The following is a 19474-nucleotide window of genomic DNA, read 5'->3' as shown; positions in this document are numbered from 1 at the left end:
CTGGGGGTTCTTCAGGGTGGTGGTGGTGGTGGAGGGGTTAGACGAGTACCCCACACTCGTCCGATTCTGTATAGCACCTTTGATATGATGACTGGATTAGGCGTAATATCACTCAGTAAACTCCTCACATAACACATATAGCACTGTGGTATGTTAACCATAAATTACGAACGGATGTTCAGGGTAGTGTGTTGAAATATCATACTCATCCAACGATTCGTTTAGGAGATATCTGCAAAAATCACCGTTTGTCCACCGCTGAAATGTATAGTAGTGAGAATCAAAGCTTTGTGTTCAGTGTGTGCCGCTCACTGGCGTTCAGGCTACCTTACTTAACAGTTCGATGGTTAGGCGCTGTATTCATTCATAATCGATTGCGGATAATTATAGAATATAAAAGTGAACAAATTATACATGTACAGTGAGTTACCAGATCAGACCAGCGAACATTTACGTAGACTCGCATTAATTAACACTGCCATAATGACTTGGATGGCAGGTGGTGCTAGTGGCGGTGAGGAGCGAAGCACCGGCGGCATGTTCAAGGCTTCGGTGCCTCGGGTGTGACTGTGAAGTTCATCACTGTGTTTGCAGAGCACGGCTTTCGCTGGAGCTGCTCCGGGAAGATCTTGGCGGATCCCCGGCCTGGTGTGTATTCGCGCCCCTCAGGGTTCCCTCCGTCACTCAGACCGCGGCTGGAGGAAGGCGCCCTGCCGGAGACCAGTGTACGAGGTATTGTGGCAGTGTGAAATAAGGTTCTCATTCTTAACATTATGTTGCCTTGTCTTGGTTGTTTTCAGCAGGCTGTTTTTAGGCTTTCAAGGATAATTATTTCATGAATGTAATGATCGTTAACCCTTTCACTGTTACGTTCCGTCTTTGCTGATATTGAAAGCACCAAAGAAAGTTTGCATGGATACAGAAAGAAAGCATTTGGTTTTTATTTTCTAGGCTTCATAACTGTTTGAGTGAAACGCACGATGAGTGTCTACACTCTACAGTCATACGTGGACACGTAAAAATACTTGTAGGTAAAAATATACAACAGGCCCTCTCTCTCTATCATCAGAAACAGCAAGCTTGGGGACCTTGTGGTATAGCGGGATTTTCGGAAGGGGAAGGCCTAAATAGATCATTAATTTTTTGGCAATTATAAATAAGCCTACGGAGGCAAACTCATGTTTGGCAAAATTTTGCAAGTTACCATGCAGTGTTGCCAACCGTTCGTTACATTTGTGGCTGTATCCGCTTTTTGGAATTACTTATGTAATTCCTTTTGCGCTGAACTGGATTGTTACATCTTTATTTTTCCCTTCACCATCACCATTGTTGTTGGGGAACTGTCCTCGAATAAAATAAAGTATTAAACTGCTTTCAATAAATATTTATCCCTTTTCTTCTATTCTCCACTGAAGGCATCGTGTATTCCTTTCTTGGAACACATGTGTGTTGCGACTGACAGCCGAGAAAAGAGAAGGATTGCTTATTGTTGCAGCAGCATCTTGTTAGTGTGGGAGTCTAGCTCCATTTCAAAAACGCATTTGGGAACGAAAATTTGTTATTGAAAAATTAGAGGTTTGAGAGGAAAATGTTTGAAAGTTTTAATTGACCAGTGGTTCCCGGGACACGATTTAAAGTCACTTCTAAAGTTTTGCATTCCTGGCCTAAGGTATAGACCTAAATGACCCAAAAAATATGACGCACAATTACATTTTTTGAGAACAAACATGAAGTTCATTGTGGTTAATCCTTCCATACCGTTCCTCTGAAAAGCATAATTTAAGGAAAGAAAAATTGCTTAGTTTTGGTACTAAGAAGGGTTCAAATTCATCTTGATTACTCCTTTAATATTACCAATCAAAAGTATGAAACTTAAAGAAAAATCATGGGTTTTGCACTTCAGGTTTCAAACTGGGGTCCAAAAAAAAGGTTTTTAATAATTACACATTTGCAAACAAAGCTGAAATTAATATGAAATTATCCATGCTCCTCACTAGTCATGAAAATGCTACGTAAGAAAGGATCAAGCTTGGCAATTCATCTTGAGAAGGGACTCTAATCACTCTGAAAGGGCTGCATTGAATATGACAGAAGAACATAGAAATGACAAATATGTAAGAAAAAGCAGAAAAATGACATCCATTAAATGCATGAGAGCCAGGGGAAGTTTTGCATACATAATAGTCTGATTTCACCTGCAATGGCAGAGATATTGATGCAACACCTGCTACCCTTGCTTGAAGTACTGACATCCATCCATCCAGCCATATCTTGTGGCTCACTCTGTGGCAATGATGCAGTAAAAACTGCAATAATGAAAACAGTGGCTGGCAGTCGGCTGCTCTGAATGATTGGGAGGTTTACCTTGGTTTTGACAGGTCATGTTTTGTGTTCAGAGTTTTCTATGGGAAGATAGATGTGACAGAGGTTGACACAAGACTGTCCACATGTCTTTGAGGCCACTTCTAATTACAACACAACAGGCGACATAGTTGTGCTAGACTTATAATACCAATATTGCGGTTATTCTACTGCACCATTGCCACAGTGTGAGCCTCAAAATATGGATGGATGGATGGGTGGTTGTCACTACCTCAAGAAAAGGCAGCAGGCGTTACATCAATATCCTTGCCATTGCAGAGCTGAGATTAAACCATGTGTATACAAAGCTCCCCCAAGCTTTCATCCATTTTCCAGATGTGACTATATTGTTTTCTTCATCAGGAAGGGAAAAAAAAAGGAAGAATGACATATCTGGATGCCTTCGCTTCTAGCAACTGAAAACGAGTTTGATTCTGCTACTTATCAAACTCTCAAAGAATACACAGCAAAACTCTATAGGGGAAAGAGGTCCATGCCTTTGAACAACCATATACTAAATGTTTTTGAGAAATCATTTGAACTAAAGAAGGGAAATAATCCTTTGGCAAAGCTAGAGTGTTGGTAGAAGCAGTATTCCCCCATGTGAAAATGTGATCAATTACAAGATCCAGTGCAATAACTTTGTGGCAATGACTTGGCATGGGACCTGCCACAACATAGCTCCCAAACAACCAAAGCAGAGAATGCAAAATCGCAGAAAATTCCTATTAATGTGTGTGGTTCACAGGCCCCCAAATGCCATTCTCAGTAGTTCCAGAAAGCGATGATGCTGAGAGTGACGATGTCAATGGTATGTCGACCCATCTTGGGCTTGGGTACTGATGACGATGACAGTGAACCTGATCATTTTTTTTTTTTTCTTTGCTACAACCAAAGAACTTAACTTTTTCTTAACATGGAATGCATGAATAGCTATGGCTAGCATTAGCAGTGTGAAAAAGTATCATTATTATTTTTTTTAGGTGTTTCATGAGAATATTGATTGAGGAGCATGTATTTGGCAAAATATAACTAAAAATTCAATTAAATTGGGTTCAGTCAATTAATATAATATAAGCCTGATAAATACAGTTATATTGTAGTATCAGATACAAATTTGTTTTATAATATGTACTGTATATCAATATCAAACTTACAAATATACTTTTTTTGTTCAAAATTTGTTACTTCTCTTCTGTCATTTTCAGTACAGCCCTTTCAAAGTGATTAAGAGCCCTTTCTTAGATGAACTAAAGTAGCATTTTCATGACTAGTGAGGAGCAGGAATAATTCCATATCAATTTCAGGTTTGTTCTCAAATGTGTAATTATTAGAAACCTTTTTCAAACCCAATTTGAAACCTGAAATGCAAAACCCATGGTTTTTCTCAAGTTTCATACTTTTGATTGGTAATATTAAAGGAGTAATCAAGGTAAGTTAGGTTTTTGTGAAGTGAGGAGGGGAAATAATTCCATATCAGTTATAACTTTGTTCTCAAATGTATATTTGAGACCCCAATATATATTTGAGCCCTTCTTAGTACCAAAATTTATCTTTTTTTTTTTTTTCCTTAAATTATGCTTTTTCAGAGCAGTGGTATGGAAGGATTAACCACAGTGAACTTAAGGTTTGTTCTCAAAAGTGTAATTGCAGGTCATATTTTTGGGGTCATTTAGGCCCTGCCTACACCTTAGGCCAGGAATGCAAAACTTTAGAAGTCACTTTAAATGTGTGCTGGGGACCACTGATCAATTACAACTTAAATATTTTTCATTCCCAAATGTGTAAATTTGCTTTGCTCCCAGACTACAGTATGTGCTTTCCCAGTGTTTACTACTCGTAATCCCTTCTCCAATGATAGAGATGATGATTGCTTTTGAAAGTGTAAGTTTCAAGTTTGGATAGATCAGAACAAGGATGAAAGCTGAAGCATTCTTTCATTGTACTGTTTCTGAAATGCAGCAGCAAGTATCATGAACTCAATTGAAGATTTTAAATATTTTTCCCAGGATTTAAGCAAACTCTTATTTGAGAAGGTATATATTTTATTATAACAAAAATATATATGATATACATCTGAAGTCAACCAAACAAGTAGTTCTCACTTATAAAAATGCATGACATAACACTGCTGTTATTAAATTGAATATAAAAACTGATCTGTCTGGATAACAGGCAGAGATATTCCTCCAACGAAAGTGACTGCATCAGTAAGAAAGTCTTGTATTACTCCCAGTCAAGATATTACACCTTATAATAAATGAAAACCATACATAGAAAGGGAGTCCTCTTGGCCAAACAAACATCATTCTTCTTTTATCCAATGGCAGAGGATGTGACACTCTTGCACCATTGAAAGTAAGGCAGAACCTACAAATGTCTGTTCCTATCAATTTTGTGTATTTTGCAAAGGTGTGATGCTGCTGAAAAAATACTCTAACAGTGTCTGGCCACCATTCTGGTAAAGCAAATAAAGTTTGTCATTTTTGTTGGAATATTCAAATATTCAGAGGTGAGAATTGTAGCACAGAGATGAAACTTGAGTCCCAAAATGAAAAGTCAGAAATGTTCTGAAAAGCCAAAGTAAGCTAAGTCTTACCACCAATTTTCTGCAAATTTTGCTGCGACATTGAACAAAGATAACTATTCAAAAAGAAATTCCTGTGGCTGGAGATGGGCCAGGAGGACAGAGGGGGGGAAGAGGATGATCTGTAGGTAATAGTTTAGGCTGTGTATTAAGTAAAAAGAAAAAAAAAAAAAAAAAAAAAAAAAAAAAAAAAAAAAAAAAAAAAAAATAATGATAATAATTGTTTCTCTGCCTCATAAAAGCACATTTGTTGTTGGCCTACAATTATGTAATTTAGAGTCACAAGGAAAAAAATTTGTAGTTGCAAAGTTGCACTGTGGGGGCCAGAGCCAAAAATAGTTGCAACAATGTTGTAGTTGCACCATATCTGGCAGCAGAGTCACTGAAGTCAAAGTCACACCTGAAAAAACTAGTCATGCCCAGCTCTGCAAATAGTAAACCATACTTTTGTCTGAAAACTTATCCCAACACTGGCACTGGATAAAACATAATCACTGAATCCTACTTGTTATACACTTCTTTAGAAAAAAAAAAAAAAAAAAAAAAAAAAGTTTGAAGGTTGGTAAACTTTGATGCTGTTTTGTAACATTTTTGTTGTGGTGCATGATTCCCGTTCTTGTGTGGCACCTCAATATAAACAGAAAAAAGATTCCCATTTTCTGACTTTGTTCTTTTTAGTGAGCTTTTACTGTGTGCAGGAAATATTGGGACAGAGTTCATCAAGACTGACTAGCGAGACCAAACCAATACCTGGCAAAGGCTTAAGGTCTTAATTATTGAGACCAAATTCCTTTCATGATGTTTATCCCATGTAATTTAAGCATTCCTGTCTATAAATTGTAAGCTGCTTTGTATTGCTGATAATAATTTGTTTGGAGAGAACAATATTTAGGCTGGTAGAGGGATGTTATTGGGCAGAAACTTGTTAATAATGAAGTGAATGAGGTTTAAAATGTAGAAAATGCAGAGTGAGTGAAGTTTTATACATTCTTAGTGTGGTGGGTGTTGTGAAGACTGTCCTTTTGTTACATTATAGTGTTGATAAAGCAGGCTAATAGGGAGGAGAGACTTGAGGACAGACACCTGTATGTTAGGTGTGTGGAGGGCTGGTAGGAGGGACAGGATCTGAGGGACTGATAGGAGGGAGAGGATCTGAAGGGCTGGTAGGAGGGAGAGGATCTGAAGGGCTGGTAGGAGGGAGAGGATCTGAAGGGCTGGTAGGAGGGAGAAGATCTGCAGAGCTGGTAGGAGGGAGAGGATCTGCAGGGCTGGTAGGATTTGGAGTATCTAGAAGGGTGGTAGGAGACTGAGGATTTAGAGAGCTAGTAAGAGAAGGCTCTGGGCACAGAGGTTGAGGAAGTGTAGAAGTGGCAGGCAGGGGATGTATAGGACCAACATGCTGAGGGTTTGGAGTCTTGGGAAGGAGAGTCTCTGAGTGAGGATAGGAATAGTGAAGGACTGTGTTTACAATATGCAAGTCAATTCTCCCTTTCACTTGTTTCTTCATCATGGCTAGGGTCAGGGTGGAGTTGTGTTCCAACAGCACACCTATCCTCTTCTGCAGCTCCTCCTCTTCCCCTACTATCCACTTGAAGTTGGGTTTTATACCTATGGAGAAAAAATATCATTTAGGGATTGTCTCTCCAAAGAAACACTTTTGATGGCAATTTATGTGCTTAATATGTATCAGATAATGCCACATAAGATCACAAGTTTTATAAAAGCTACAGTTGCCTTCAGTGTTTAAGGCATACTGGTTAGCTGATGAGCTTTGATATGGCTTTTTGAAGAGCATCAATGCTATAGAAGACATGATATAGTCTTTTGTGCATTTGTGATGTTAGGTGGCTTTTTTGTATCAAAAGGGTGCATGTAAGAAAAAGAACACATTGAATTATGTTTCAGTGTTTGCAAAACAACTGGGTAAAGCTGAAGGTTCAACCATAATGCATGAGAAAATAGTGCTTGCTGAATTTGGTGAAAGTGAAACAAGAAGCAAGAAAATGTTTATGTAAGTAAGAATTTTCTAAAGTAATGTAAAACAACTATATTAAAAAGCAAGAATTTTCTAAAAATATTGAAAGATGGTCACTGAGGTGTTGTTACACAAGGTTTGTTTTCTCAAATTGGCTTTGTCTCATGCTTGCAGCACGAGACAAAGCCAATTTGACAATGAAGTTCACAACATTAAATTGCATTGATGAAGTGACTGAATAGGCCTATACAACCTTAAGATAATTATTTCCATGAAGATGCATCAATGTCATCTTGATATTTGAATGAGTACCAATGGTCTTAGATTTAAATGAGAACTGGGAAGAGAATTTGCTTACTGCCAAGAGCAAAAACAACTATGAGTTCTGAAGTTAGAGGAAAGACCACAAATGGATGAACAGTGTGAAAATTGCATCTGGTGCTTAAGGGATGTCTTTGGAGAATTTTACTTTTTGCAAGTCACTTGATACTTAACAGATGAAATGACAGTAATGCTAACTTTTACCCACAGTTCAGATCATCTCAGCAAGAACTAGTATGAGGCTACTCACCGAAGAACAAAGTGGCATCGTCTGCAGTGAGCCATGGAGTCAGTTGGAAGCGTGATGTTGGATTCTCCACCTCAACCTTTATTTTGATGAAGGGCTTGACCACGGCTCCAAGGAATTGTGGTGCTGTCCCCTGTGCTTGCTCCTCACCATCCCCTTCCACTGGTTGTGCTGATGAATAATTGAAAAGTAAGTGCACTTTTTTTCAGCAACATGTTACAATCTAGGGGCGTCATTACAGGTTAAGGTATGAATTGTGGATCTGGCAACATTTTGAATGCAGGTATTTCTTAATTTATGCGAGGGATATGTTCCTGGAGAGATTGTGTAATGTAAAAATCACAGTAAAAATTATTACTGAACCAAACTGTACAGTACATACCAAGTTTGAAGCATTACATTCAGCTGACATTACACAAGTGTCAGCAAGGTCGCATTTGCCTGCTCATAGGCTACGTTTAGGATGAGGGGAGACTTTTATACATAAAACACCCCTTGATTTTTACCCCAATGGTGTTGTGGGTCAAAAGTTTGTGTAGTGCAGCAGACATCCATAAGGGGGGGGGGGGAAGCCCAATAAGCCAGTAACCCACAGAAACCAAATTTTTCTGCCCATTCCACTGAAAAACTGCCCAAATGGCGGGGGGAACCATGGACCTGGCAACCCGGTACCACATGTTCAAACCTTCCTTTGTCATGTCACAATGTAAACAAAGCCACTAGTGGCTGGAAAAGATCGTGTCAGTCTTGTTTTGCTGGTAGCAGCTTCACCCACTAGGTATCAAAATCTATCCGATACCTCTAGCACGTAGCATTGCCATCTGCATATTGACATGTGTGAACCTGCCCTAAGTTGAAGGATATATGTTGTGGGATATGTACAATATGTTGGGCAAAGCACAGAGAGGAGAATAACGAGACATCAACACTAGTGGCGTGTGGATAACAATGAAACATTTCTATTATCCCATATAGATGTACAGTCAACTTTCAATTAACCCAAGGGTTAAGTTCTTGGAGGCGTCACATTATTTAAAAAAAAAGTTTGCCTATTTTGGGGATTTTTTTTACTCACTTTAAAAAAAAAGATACATCACTAGTTCATGGAACAATTAAAATGCGTTCTCATTTTATTAGTTCTTACAGTACACAACACGCTCTCCCTCAGTCCTGTCACCTGGATAATCAGTCTTTTCTCTCCCTAGCATAGTGATCTAACACTTCCATCTTCTTTTCAATGGTCAGTCTTCCCTGATTTCTTGGAATTGCTTTCCTGTGAGGAGGTTGAAGGATGCTTGGATACCGTAGTATAGGACTAGGACACTAGGTAAAAATGCAAAGAAATGATAGACTGATTGTGAAGGTTAGCTCCTGACTGAGGGGTGAGGTCTCATGTATATTTATGTTCACAAAACCTTTCTATAACCTTTTTACAAGTCTTACCACCAAGAAAGGATTTTGTGATGCAAAAAGTGAAATCTTCCATGAAACGTGGAAAACAAAGCAGGAGATAAGGAGGCATTTGCATGATCGTGAGAACAAAAATACATCTGCGTTGTCAGTAGTTTTTCATTTAGAAACTTATAATGGCATCAAAGAGACTTATTATTGGTGAAAATAAGGAATCTAGTAAGTGTTAGTGAGCCACAGCCCTCCACTAGTGGGTTCACAGGAATTGCACTACGAGATGAGTTACCAGTTATCAGGTGTTTTTATGGATGATGACTCATCCTCCGATGAATAACCTTCTTTCTCTTCCCCACCTCTTCTATGTCATCCATCACCAGCCTTCACTTATGGTATTTACAAATCAAAATTATAAAAAGAAAAATTTACATTGAAATTTTTGGAAACTTAAGGTTAGAACAAATTACCCAATTTAAATGGTATTGGTAGTCGAACTTTTTGATACTCAAATAGTTGTTTGGAACGAATTAAGTACGAGTATTGAGTCAACTGTATTTGAATATCATGATTTTGAATAACATGATATCTCCAGGAACGTAACCATTGCGTTAATGAAGAGTTCACTGTAATCATTATTATTTTAAAGAGACCATTTAAGGTCAGGATTTGGGGCACTGCATAAAAGGGACAGTGTGTTGACTAAGGGAACAACTGGTGGCACCTGGTGGCCACATCACGAATCTAAACCAACCTGACAATTGATTTTCTTGACAGTAATTTTTTATATTTTGCACATTGCTTAGAATAACAAAGGTTTTTGCCTCGTGCTACTTCAAAATAATCTAAACACACACAAATGAGAAATACTGGCTAGGTTTTTTTACATATTTCAAAATCACATAATTTAAACATGCATAAATGAGAAATACCTGCATATATGAAATCTTGTCCTGGCTGTCTCCTATCATGTTATAATGATACCTATCAATGTATTACTTTTTTATTTTTCATGATTTTATGTATTTTAGGCTGAAAATATTACCATAAAGGATTAAATTAGCAATCCTCTGTAGGTCTGAATTTAATTGATATGGAGAGCAGGCATGTGAGCAAGTGATGTGGTCTTGTAAGAGTGTCTCCTCCATCTGGTTCAGTGAATTGGTCTTGCTAAATGTGAATAAGCAGGTGAAACTGTAATGATGCATCAGGGCTAACCCAGTACTACTGCCAAGTCTTGATAAAGAAATCTGGCATGGATGTGAATATGTTCCATGTGTATATCATCTTGATACATTTTCTAAAATAATTCCATAGTTCATAATTTCTAATGGCAAGCAATCCTTCCTCCATCCACTTCTCAAAGGTCCTTTAAGTATAATTTATTTTAATAAAACAATGTTTAACAAAACTAAATACAAGTTCCTACCATTGCTGTGTGTTGCATGTTCATGCATACAGCTCCGGCACAGCAGAAAGTCCAATGAATTCAGAGCAAGGGGTGAGTAGACCTTGGCAAGATGAGCGCTGGGGAATACGTTGTCACACTTGTCACACAGTCCCCACACCCACTGGTGAAGACATGCTTGATCTGCATCTGAGGAGGATGGAAAAGTAAACTTTGATTATCTAATGATGATTTGACCATTAAAACCTTCAGTGGAGCATTATCTCTGCTATCAGATTAAAATACCCAGTTTTATTCCCTGTGCATCATAAAGGATAGATAGAATCTTATGTTATGGAACTCCTTGTACTGTGGCACCTATGGCTACAAACATCTTGCCATGAGAGCACATAATGCTCAAAAAACTTGCCTTGATATACAAGTATTTGCTTGTGTTACAAGCAATGCTGTTGTTAACCTAAGCTTTCTTTTTCAGTGTAAATACTTTGTTTAGCAATATAGCCTAAACAAAGGGACCACTGAATATTATTTTATCCCTCATTTAATATATCCTCAAGCTTCGTAAATACAGTATAAAATTCTGCCTTTTAGTATTTTTCAACTGCTATCGTGACTAGAAAAGACTGGATATGGACATACACAGTGGAAGTCCAGCATTCATATACACAATCCATTCCAGGAGGCTGTGCAAATTGCAAGTTGTACAAATGGCTGATCAATTTTTGCCATAAAAATGTAAACTAGATTGATCCATTCAAGACCCACAAATGATTGCTTATTTAATTAAAACTGATGGTGATTATTCCAAATAAGTGCACACAGTCCCACTTAGAGGGGGTTGCTGGTGACAGGTGGCTAGCCTATTCTACTAGTATCCCCCTCACCTTATCAGACAACAGAGAGAAGGGTTTCAATTATCAGTATAAAAAGAAAAATTCTCACAGGTTTCTTCTAGTGTTAAGATGAAAGATTGCATGGAGATGAGATCCAAATATTAGTTCATTACTGTATACACATTAGTTCAGGCAGTGATGTAATGAAATTGCACAAATTTAATCACTTGGCAGTTAGTGGGCAGTAGGTGGGGAATGAGTGTTTCAGTGAGATAGACAGATAGTTGTGGTGGTAAGGGGATGGATGGATAGATAATTGTGGGGATGGTGAGGAAGCTGATGGATGAATGAATGGATAGTTATTATGGTGAGTGTGCAAAGTGTGCCAATATGCATAGGGCCTTTCCCAACACTTACCTTTACACCAGCAATTCCCCGTAGCAATGACTCTAATATCAGTAATGGCAGCCTGAACACAGTGGACCTCTCCAACCTTTCCCTGGAAGTAGAAGGTCTCCAAGCTGGACTGCTTTGCCTCTCCCACCACCTCTGGATGCATCACATAAGGAAAGGAAGGAAACACATTATAAAACTAGGTAATTTACACCCAAAAACATGTTATAAAAGAAGGTAATTTATACCCTTTAGAGTTCCAATTCACATTACAGTTCAGAGACAATCGGGATTCAATACTCACCTGTGTGAAACTTAAGGTGTGTGGTTGTCTGAAGTGCACCATGCCCAGATGTGTCTGCACTGCCAGCCTGGAGTGAAAAAGTTTTTTCATTCATTTACATTAACTTTAACTAACATAGATCAATTGTATTCCCAACAGAGTGCCACACAGTCATCAGCCAATGGGATAACTTAGGTGCATTTTCATAGACCAGAAGTCTGTTGATTTATACAACTGTAAATCTTCAATTAAGTCATGTCCATCATCATAGAAGGAAAACAAATTAAGTATACAAGAAGAGCTTAAGTGACACTGGAAAGGTAAGATTACTTATAATTACTATACACTAATACTTTCATTGTGGTTTAATACTTTAACATGTAGCTGACTATTGTATCTCCTTGACAAGGAATCCTCATACACATGCAATATCTCGCCCTCCAACTGCTTACTCTGTATAAGGGCCTTATCCGTCCCTGTATGGAGTACTCTTCGCATGTTTGGGGGGGTTCCAGTCACACAGCTTTGCTTGATTGGGTGGAATCGAAAGCTCTTCGTCTCATCAACTCCCCTCCTCTGACTAACTGTCTTCAGTCTCTTTCTCACCGCCGAAATGTTGCATCCCTTTCTATATTTTATCGCTATTTTCATGGTAACTGTTCTACTGATCTTGCTAACTGCATGCCTCCCCTCCTCCTGTGGCCACGCTGCACAAGGCTTTCTTCTTCCTCTCATCCCTATTCTGTCCAACTCTCTAATGCAAGAGTTAACCAGTACGCTCAATCATTCATTCCTTTCACTAGTAAACTCTGGAACTCCCTCCCTGCATCTGTATTTCCAAATTCCTACAACTTGTCTTCTTTTACGAGGGAGGTATCGAGGCATTTGCTCCCCTAATTCTGGCTGACGGTTTTGGCACTTTTTGTACTTTTTGGAGAGCCTGCACTCAAGTGGGCTTTTTTCTAACTTTCTTTTTTTTTGCCCTTGGCTGGCCCTCTTCCCTACGTAAAAAAAAAATAAATAAATAAAAAAAAATAAATAAATAAATAATAATAATAATAATAATATATATATGTGGATGCACAGGATATAAGCAGAGCTGGGCTACGTCTCTACTTGGACTGGGCAGTTGGGGAAGTTGGCAGACTGGCCCACATATCATCAGTCACCTATGCTCTCTCTCTCTCTCTCTCTCTCTCTCTCTCTCTCTCTCTCTCTCTCTCTCTCTCTCTCTCTCTCTCTCTCTCTCTCTCTCTCTCTCTCTCTCTCTCTCTGAAATAGACTGAAAAAGTCCAGTGATTCCGTGACTGGCCAATCCTAGTAGAGACGTAGCATTAGTGTGTGCCTCACCTGCTGCACTTCCTCTAAGGCACTATCATGTGCTGAGACAGAAGAGCTTGTGTGGCTGGGCACTTGTGGAGGAGTGTGTTGCTGGGGCTGTCTGGTGGGTGTTATCTTTGCAGTGGAGGGATGGGGGCTGCTTGGAGAAAGGTGGATGAGGGGAGGAGGGATGGAAAGACTGCCTAGAGGTGGAGGGTTGTGGAGAGGTAGTATGGATGGCCTGCCTAGGAGATTGTGGAGATGCGACAAGTTTTGAGGCATGTGGTTGTGGGAAGGATGGGGAGACCGTTTGGGGGAGGAGGGCTGCAGTGTTGGTGTTGGTCTGAAGGGAAACAGGGCTTGAATGTTCATTCCTGAGCTGCTAAAATTTAGACGTCGCCGTTTGCTTGCAGGAGAATCTCTGTCAGGTGGTAACTTTCTGTGAGGCAAGAAAATCTTTTTATTTAAAAATGTACTTGAGTGTTTGCTCTGTCAAAAGAGAACTTATGGTAAATAAATACTAAGCTTGAAAATACACTAGTAGTTATTTTCTCAAGAAACCTAAATACAGCCACTTCAACTCAAAAAGAAGATAAAATTGATATATTTGTACAGTATGAACAGCCTACTCACACCTCAACCAGATTGAAAGTGGCAATGAAAGTGACACTGAGAAATGCCATTAGCAAGCCCATATGATGTATTCTTATTGCTACACTTCCAGATGACAGCACTGCCCAATGGGAATTTTGTTTGTGGCAAAATTGGCAGGCAAACCAATGAAGTTGCCGAGCAAGGACCAAGCAAAACCATCAGGTAAGGTGGTTAGTCTAGTAGTGCAACCGCTTGCTGCCAAATATGGATGGATAATCATTATGTACAACAAAACACTGGCTTTGCTGTGTGAACAGGCAATGTCTGCCATGCACTGTTCCTATGTATGGATAGGCCATTGGACAAGCATGATGTAACCTTTCTATTGCACCATTTTGGATCCCCTTATCTTGCATGCTGACAAACACCTTGTAGCTAGCAACTCACTTGGGCAGCTCATTTTGTCTCACAAAGATCTCAAAGGAGTCAGTGGGCAGGTCTGGCTGAGGGCTTGGAGTGACACTGCATGGAACAAGACTGTCTTGTGCTGTCAACCTGTAGAGAGAAAGAAATATTGACAAATGGAATTTGAATTTCTAATTTACACTTGACTTGCCCAAGTCTGATATCCCCTTTCTGGAAGACATAAAAGGTAGGAAGCTGAGATTATATCCTTTCACATAGTTATCCTTCTTATAGTAAGAGAAGGATTTCTCCTTGCTAACAAGAAAGGGTTAACATAACTATACTACTGAATCCCCTTCCTTGTCAACAGATGCAACACTTTTCTCTATCCTCCACCCACTTGTAATTCTCTAATTACACATTTTATGCAGCATATCCTCTACAAATCATGTCTCACAAACAAGCTAATTCTTCTCAACATTGACATAATAGTTACAGAGAAAGAGTGCAAGAAAAGAATGAAGAAAGAAAACATTAACAGCTGAGACTATGACATCTTAGGGATATGTCCAATATTCTTGACCTCCTCCTAATCTCTAATCCTTCTGCTTCTGCTGTTAGCTTCACTTCTCCATTGAGCTTCTCCAACAACAATGTAATACCTGTATCTTGTCCTATTTTTCCAATTCCTCCCCAGGATCCCCCAAAGCAGAGGTGCCTCTGGCATTGTGCCTCTGCAGGTTGGGGGATCTGAGGAGGTACAATGCTGATTTCCCCATGGAATGAATATGGTTTCTGTGTTTTCGTGTCAGATACCCATCTTGTGTATACATGATAGAGAGGTTGCCCACAAAAGATACTGAATCTCATACTTTATATTTCTACACTTTATATTTCTATCCAGAATCATGCCAAGTCTGTTTCTCAACTTGCCAAGCACTCCTTCATAAATAAAACATCGGTCTTTCAAACTCCAACTCCAACTCCTCTCAAGACTTATGGCATCTGGCCAAAAACGTCAATAATAACTTTAATCTTCATCTTTCCCTCCTTTACTTCATTCTGATGGCACCACTACCATCTCTTCTGTCTCTAAAGCTGAATTCTTCTCTCAAACCTTTCTGCTAACAATTCTACCTTGGATGATTCTGGGCTTGTCCCTCCCTCTCATCCTCCCTCTGACTATTTCATGCCATCTATTAAAATTCTTTGTAATGTTTTCCATGCTCTCACTGGCCTAGCCCCTCGGAATGCTTGTGGACCTGATGGGGTCACTCCTATTCTGAAAATCTGTGCTTGCACCTTACCTGGCCAAACTCTTCCAACTCTGTCTCTCAACTTCTACCTTTCCTTATTGCTGGAAGTTTGTCTATATTCAGCCTGTTCCCAAAAAGGATGACCTCTAATCCCTCAAACTACTGCCCTATAGCTTTGATTTCTTGCTTGTCTAAAGTTTTTGAATACTCAAAAGGAAGATTTTCAAACATCAGTCACTTAATCTCCTATCACACCCATGTGATAGCCAGTATGGCTTCCGTCAAGACCGCTCTACTGGTGATGTGGCTTTCCTTACCAAGTCTTGGTAATCCTCTTTTAGAAATTTTGGTGAAACTTTTGCTATTTGCTGTTGTGTTAAACATATCAAAAGATTTTGATATCAAAGAGTCTGGCACAAAGCTTTGATTTCAAAACTACCCTCCTACATTTTCTATCCTTTGGCATAAAGCTTTGGTTTCAAAACTGCCCTTCTACAGTTTCTATCCTTCTCTTTGCAACTTTCTCAAGTTTCCTTTCCGACAGTTGTATTGCTGCTGTGGTAGACAGCCACCATTTTCCTAAAATTATTAAGTGGTGTTCTTCAGGATTCTGTCCTATCACCCATGCTTTCTGTTATTCATTAATGATCATCTAAACCAAACTTCTTGCCCTATCCACTCTTACACTCATGATACCACCCTACACTTTTCCCTCACACAAGGACGCCACAGAACACCTGACTTCCGATCCTTCTAAGATTTCTGATTCGGGCAGAGAAAATTTAGTAATGTTCAATGCCTCAAAAACTCAATTCCTCCATCAATCAACTTGACATAACCTTCCAGACAACTATTCCCTCTTCTTCAATGACACAACTTTTCCCCTCTTCTACACTCAATATTCTCGGTCTGTCCTTTACTCATAATCTAAACTGAAAACTTCACATCTCATCTCTTTGCTAAAATGGTTTCTATGATGTTAGGCACTCTGCTGCATCTCTGTCAGTTTTTCTCACCCCTCCAACTGCTAACTTTGTACAAGGACCTTATCAGTCTCTCTTCATGTTTGGGAGGGGGGGTTCCACTCGTATAGTTTTATTAGATAGGGTGGAATCAAAAGCTTTTCGTCTTATTAACTTCCCTCCTCTGACTGACTGACTGACTGTCTTCAGCCTCTTTCTCGCTGCTGGAATGTTGCATCTCTTGCTGTCTTCTACAGTTATTTTCATGCTAACTGCATGCCTCCCTTCCTGTTGCAGACTCACTGCACAAGGCTTTCTTCTTCCTTTCATCCCTACTCTCAATTTTCATATCTTGTAAACTCCAGAGCTCCCTGCCTGCTTCTGATTTCCAACTTCTATGACTTGATCATTTAAGGAGGTGGTTTCAAGGCATTTGTACCTGTCTGTAAGGAGGCTGGCAACTAGGTAGACATTTTTCAAATTTTTTGTTGCCCTTGGATGGCTTTCCCTTGATAAAAAAAAAAAAAAGTATGTAGTGGGATGTGAGATCACTGACAATCATGATCAGGAGAAAAGCATAAAAAAAAAAAAAGGCACAGCAACTAAAGCAGTATGACAACAACAAAGAGAGGTAAGCAGTGTATTGTGTCCAAGGTGGAAATGAGATACAAGAAATACCCCATTAGCATGAATGATCATGAGTAACTTGACAGATGACAGAGAGGTATGAGGGATGTGATGAGGTGCTGGAAGTGTTAGCAGAGAGATGGGGACTTCACATTACCCAACGCCACCCTCAATCTCTTCGCTGATTGTGGAGCAAACCTCATCCATAATAAACTCCATTGCTGCTTCTTCTCTCGATTCTTCTGCCTGCTGCTCTCGGCTGTGGGTGGAAAGAAATAGTGGTTCAGGAGAGAGAATTAAGAGATTTATAAAAATTCAACCACAACATCTACTTCTCCCTAAATATGTAATAAAAAAATAAACAAAGAAAATGATTGCCTTCCACCTAAAAGTAGTTTTTGCCTCCCTTTGCTGTTATTCTTGACAAAGCCTTCCACCTAAAAGTAGTCTTTGCCTCCCTTTGCTGTTAAGAATGTGACAAAGTAAAGTTTTGTAACGCAAGTCTTCATGTTTCAGTGATGTGGGAAGACCAGATGAGATTCTACAGAATTTTAGCCCAAATCAAATGACCTTGTTTCTATGAAATAAAATGTACAGTAAACATGCCTGAGAGGAAACAAAGGGTGGTGTTGGAGCACTACCCACTGGACCTGTCCCTCAACACAGTAGAGGCTCATCCTCAGCCTCAGTAGAGGTTCACCCGTAGATGGCCTTCACCCAATGCCTGCATGCCTGAAGGAACAAGGTGCCCCAAGGCAAGTACTCCAGTGTGTTTGTAGGATTGCCGCCCTCGAACAGGACCTTGACTGCTGGGACATACTTCCTGAGAGAGCCTGTGAGGTGCTACAATTGCCAGTGTTTTGGCCACCTTCAGGCACATTGTGAAGACTCCATCAAGTACAGTGTGTGTAGCCTGCCCCACCCAACAAAGGAGTGCATTGCCCACCACAAGGCAAAGGAGCCAACCACCACCAAGTGCTCTTCTAACTGCAGCAAAAGCTATTATGCATGCAGGTCTCCTACGACTGCCCCGATCCCTCCACCGGTGACAGCAGCAGTTCCAGGCGCCACAAAGGCATCCAAAACAGCCCAACAACAAGGTGAGCAACAACAGCATCTCCACATAGCCAGCCCCACCAAAAATCCCCATCTCTTGTTGCTGCCCTCGACCAGCTTCCCCTCTAGAAGAAAGGAGAGAAAAAAAAAAAGCCTGACAGTGCTATCTACTTCACAGACAAGGCAGCCATCACCAGCAGGACCAAGCTGGTTGCAAGGATTCCAGACCACTGCTCCACCTTGCAGACCAAGCTAGTGGCCATTCAGCTGGCCCTGGAGCACACCCACCAGTGCCAGGAGACCACCGTGGTGCTGCACACTGACTACAGGGCCAGGCTTCAGGTCCTCCAGTAGCTGCATCCCAGTCACAATGCCAGACTCATCACTGCCATCCTGGGTAGCCTCCAGAGCCTCGCTGCACAGGAGCAGCACACGAGACTCAACTGGATACCCAGCCATGTGGGGGTAGCGAGCAACAAGGCAGCCGCTGCTACCACGATGGGTTGCCTAGTGATTTAGCACATGGCTCCAAGCCTGCATCAGGTGAAGGCAGGAGCAAGGTGTGCTGCAATCCAGCATGCCCACCAGTCATACTGACTACAAGAGGGAATCAGTAAGCAGGTGGCTTGGTATGCAGCCGCCACTGCCTATCAGCAGCTCGACAGCTCCTGGCAACAGCCAAGAGCAGATGGTGTGCTGCTGCAGTATATAAGATTGGGCTACTGCACCAGGGAGGAGCTGTATGATGGCTTCCATGGTCAGGAATGCATCCACTGTAGAAGGTAAACCATCACCCACTGTTGCACTACCTGCTGTCCTGCCAACCACTGCCCTCAGATCAGCATAGCCACCTCCCAGCCAGCCTGAAGGCCATGGCCTTCTCACCAACTATGAGGCCAGGGCTACCCTTCTCGTCCGCCACGTGCCCATTGACGTGATGCCTCACTAATGCATAATTTACTCACCACAGCTGCAGCAGCACAGAGGATGGTGAGCAGCTCATCTTGCCACACCTCAGCGGGCTGGTGCCCACTTTGGGTACTTGTACATATGTATTTATGTGATTATAAATCACATACATATCATTGTACTTGTACTTAAGTTATTTACCATGCCTGCTCAATGTTAAATTAATTTTTCCATGTTTGTACTGTATTATCACATCAAAGTTTTATTACGCTAATTTTATTAAAGATTATAAAAATGAGCTACAATAAAGGAGCTCAGCTATACAATGAGTTTTCTTTTCCACATCAGTTCATTGTTAATTTTTTAAAAGGACATGAATACCAACTAGATCTTCATTTTGGACTATATCTGACTATATCTGAGTTTTAACTGATGATTGCTGTACACCGATGATTCTTCAACACAAGCATCAGTTCTCAACATTCCATCTCTACAAAGTAAAGACTGGTAATGTTAGTAATAGTTGTGGTAGA

General features: G+C 40.3%; 1 protein-coding gene and 1 long non-coding RNA gene across 6 annotated transcripts in view; one reads left to right on the top strand and one right to left on the bottom strand.

Annotated features, from left to right (window-relative positions):
• Positions 1–465: 465 nt before the first annotated feature.
• On the top strand, positions 466–19447 carry LOC123511407. Of its 4 annotated transcripts, XR_006676785.1 has the most exons (7): positions 500–732; positions 7455–7680; positions 11596–11732; positions 11972–12132; positions 13857–13948; positions 17493–18076; positions 18211–19415. It is a non-coding gene; the product is annotated as an uncharacterized LOC123511407 (long non-coding RNA). The 4 variants fall into 4 exon arrangements; XR_006676786.1 differs by having other exon boundaries at positions 466–732; positions 10357–11732; positions 17493–19447; XR_006676783.1 differs by having other exon boundaries at positions 504–732; positions 17493–19416.
• Positions 4391–19474, bottom strand: part of LOC123511406 — a 29870-nt gene continuing 14786 nt past the window's right edge. For both annotated transcript variants that reach the window (XM_045267256.1, XM_045267257.1), the window contains 8 exons: positions 17134–17235; positions 14174–14281; positions 13163–13571; positions 11834–11900; positions 11554–11685; positions 10325–10492; positions 7495–7662; positions 4391–6556 (listed from right to left, as the gene is read on the bottom strand). In XM_045267256.1, the coding sequence (XP_045123191.1) occupies positions 6039–6556; positions 7495–7662; positions 10325–10492; positions 11554–11685; positions 11834–11900; positions 13163–13571; positions 14174–14281; positions 17134–17235 (1672 nt within the window). In that variant the 3' untranslated portion in view covers positions 4391–6038. The remainder of the gene's footprint in view (positions 6557–7494; positions 7663–10324; positions 10493–11553; positions 11686–11833; positions 11901–13162; positions 13572–14173; positions 14282–17133; positions 17236–19474) is intronic.

The sequence above is a fragment of the Portunus trituberculatus genome, chromosome 31 (genome assembly GCF_017591435.1).
Source record: "Portunus trituberculatus isolate SZX2019 chromosome 31, ASM1759143v1, whole genome shotgun sequence".
Classification (NCBI taxonomy): domain Eukaryota; kingdom Metazoa; phylum Arthropoda; class Malacostraca; order Decapoda; family Portunidae; genus Portunus; species Portunus trituberculatus.
The sequence above is the reverse complement of the archived record's forward strand: the minus strand, read 5'-3'. Positions and strand labels throughout refer to the sequence as shown.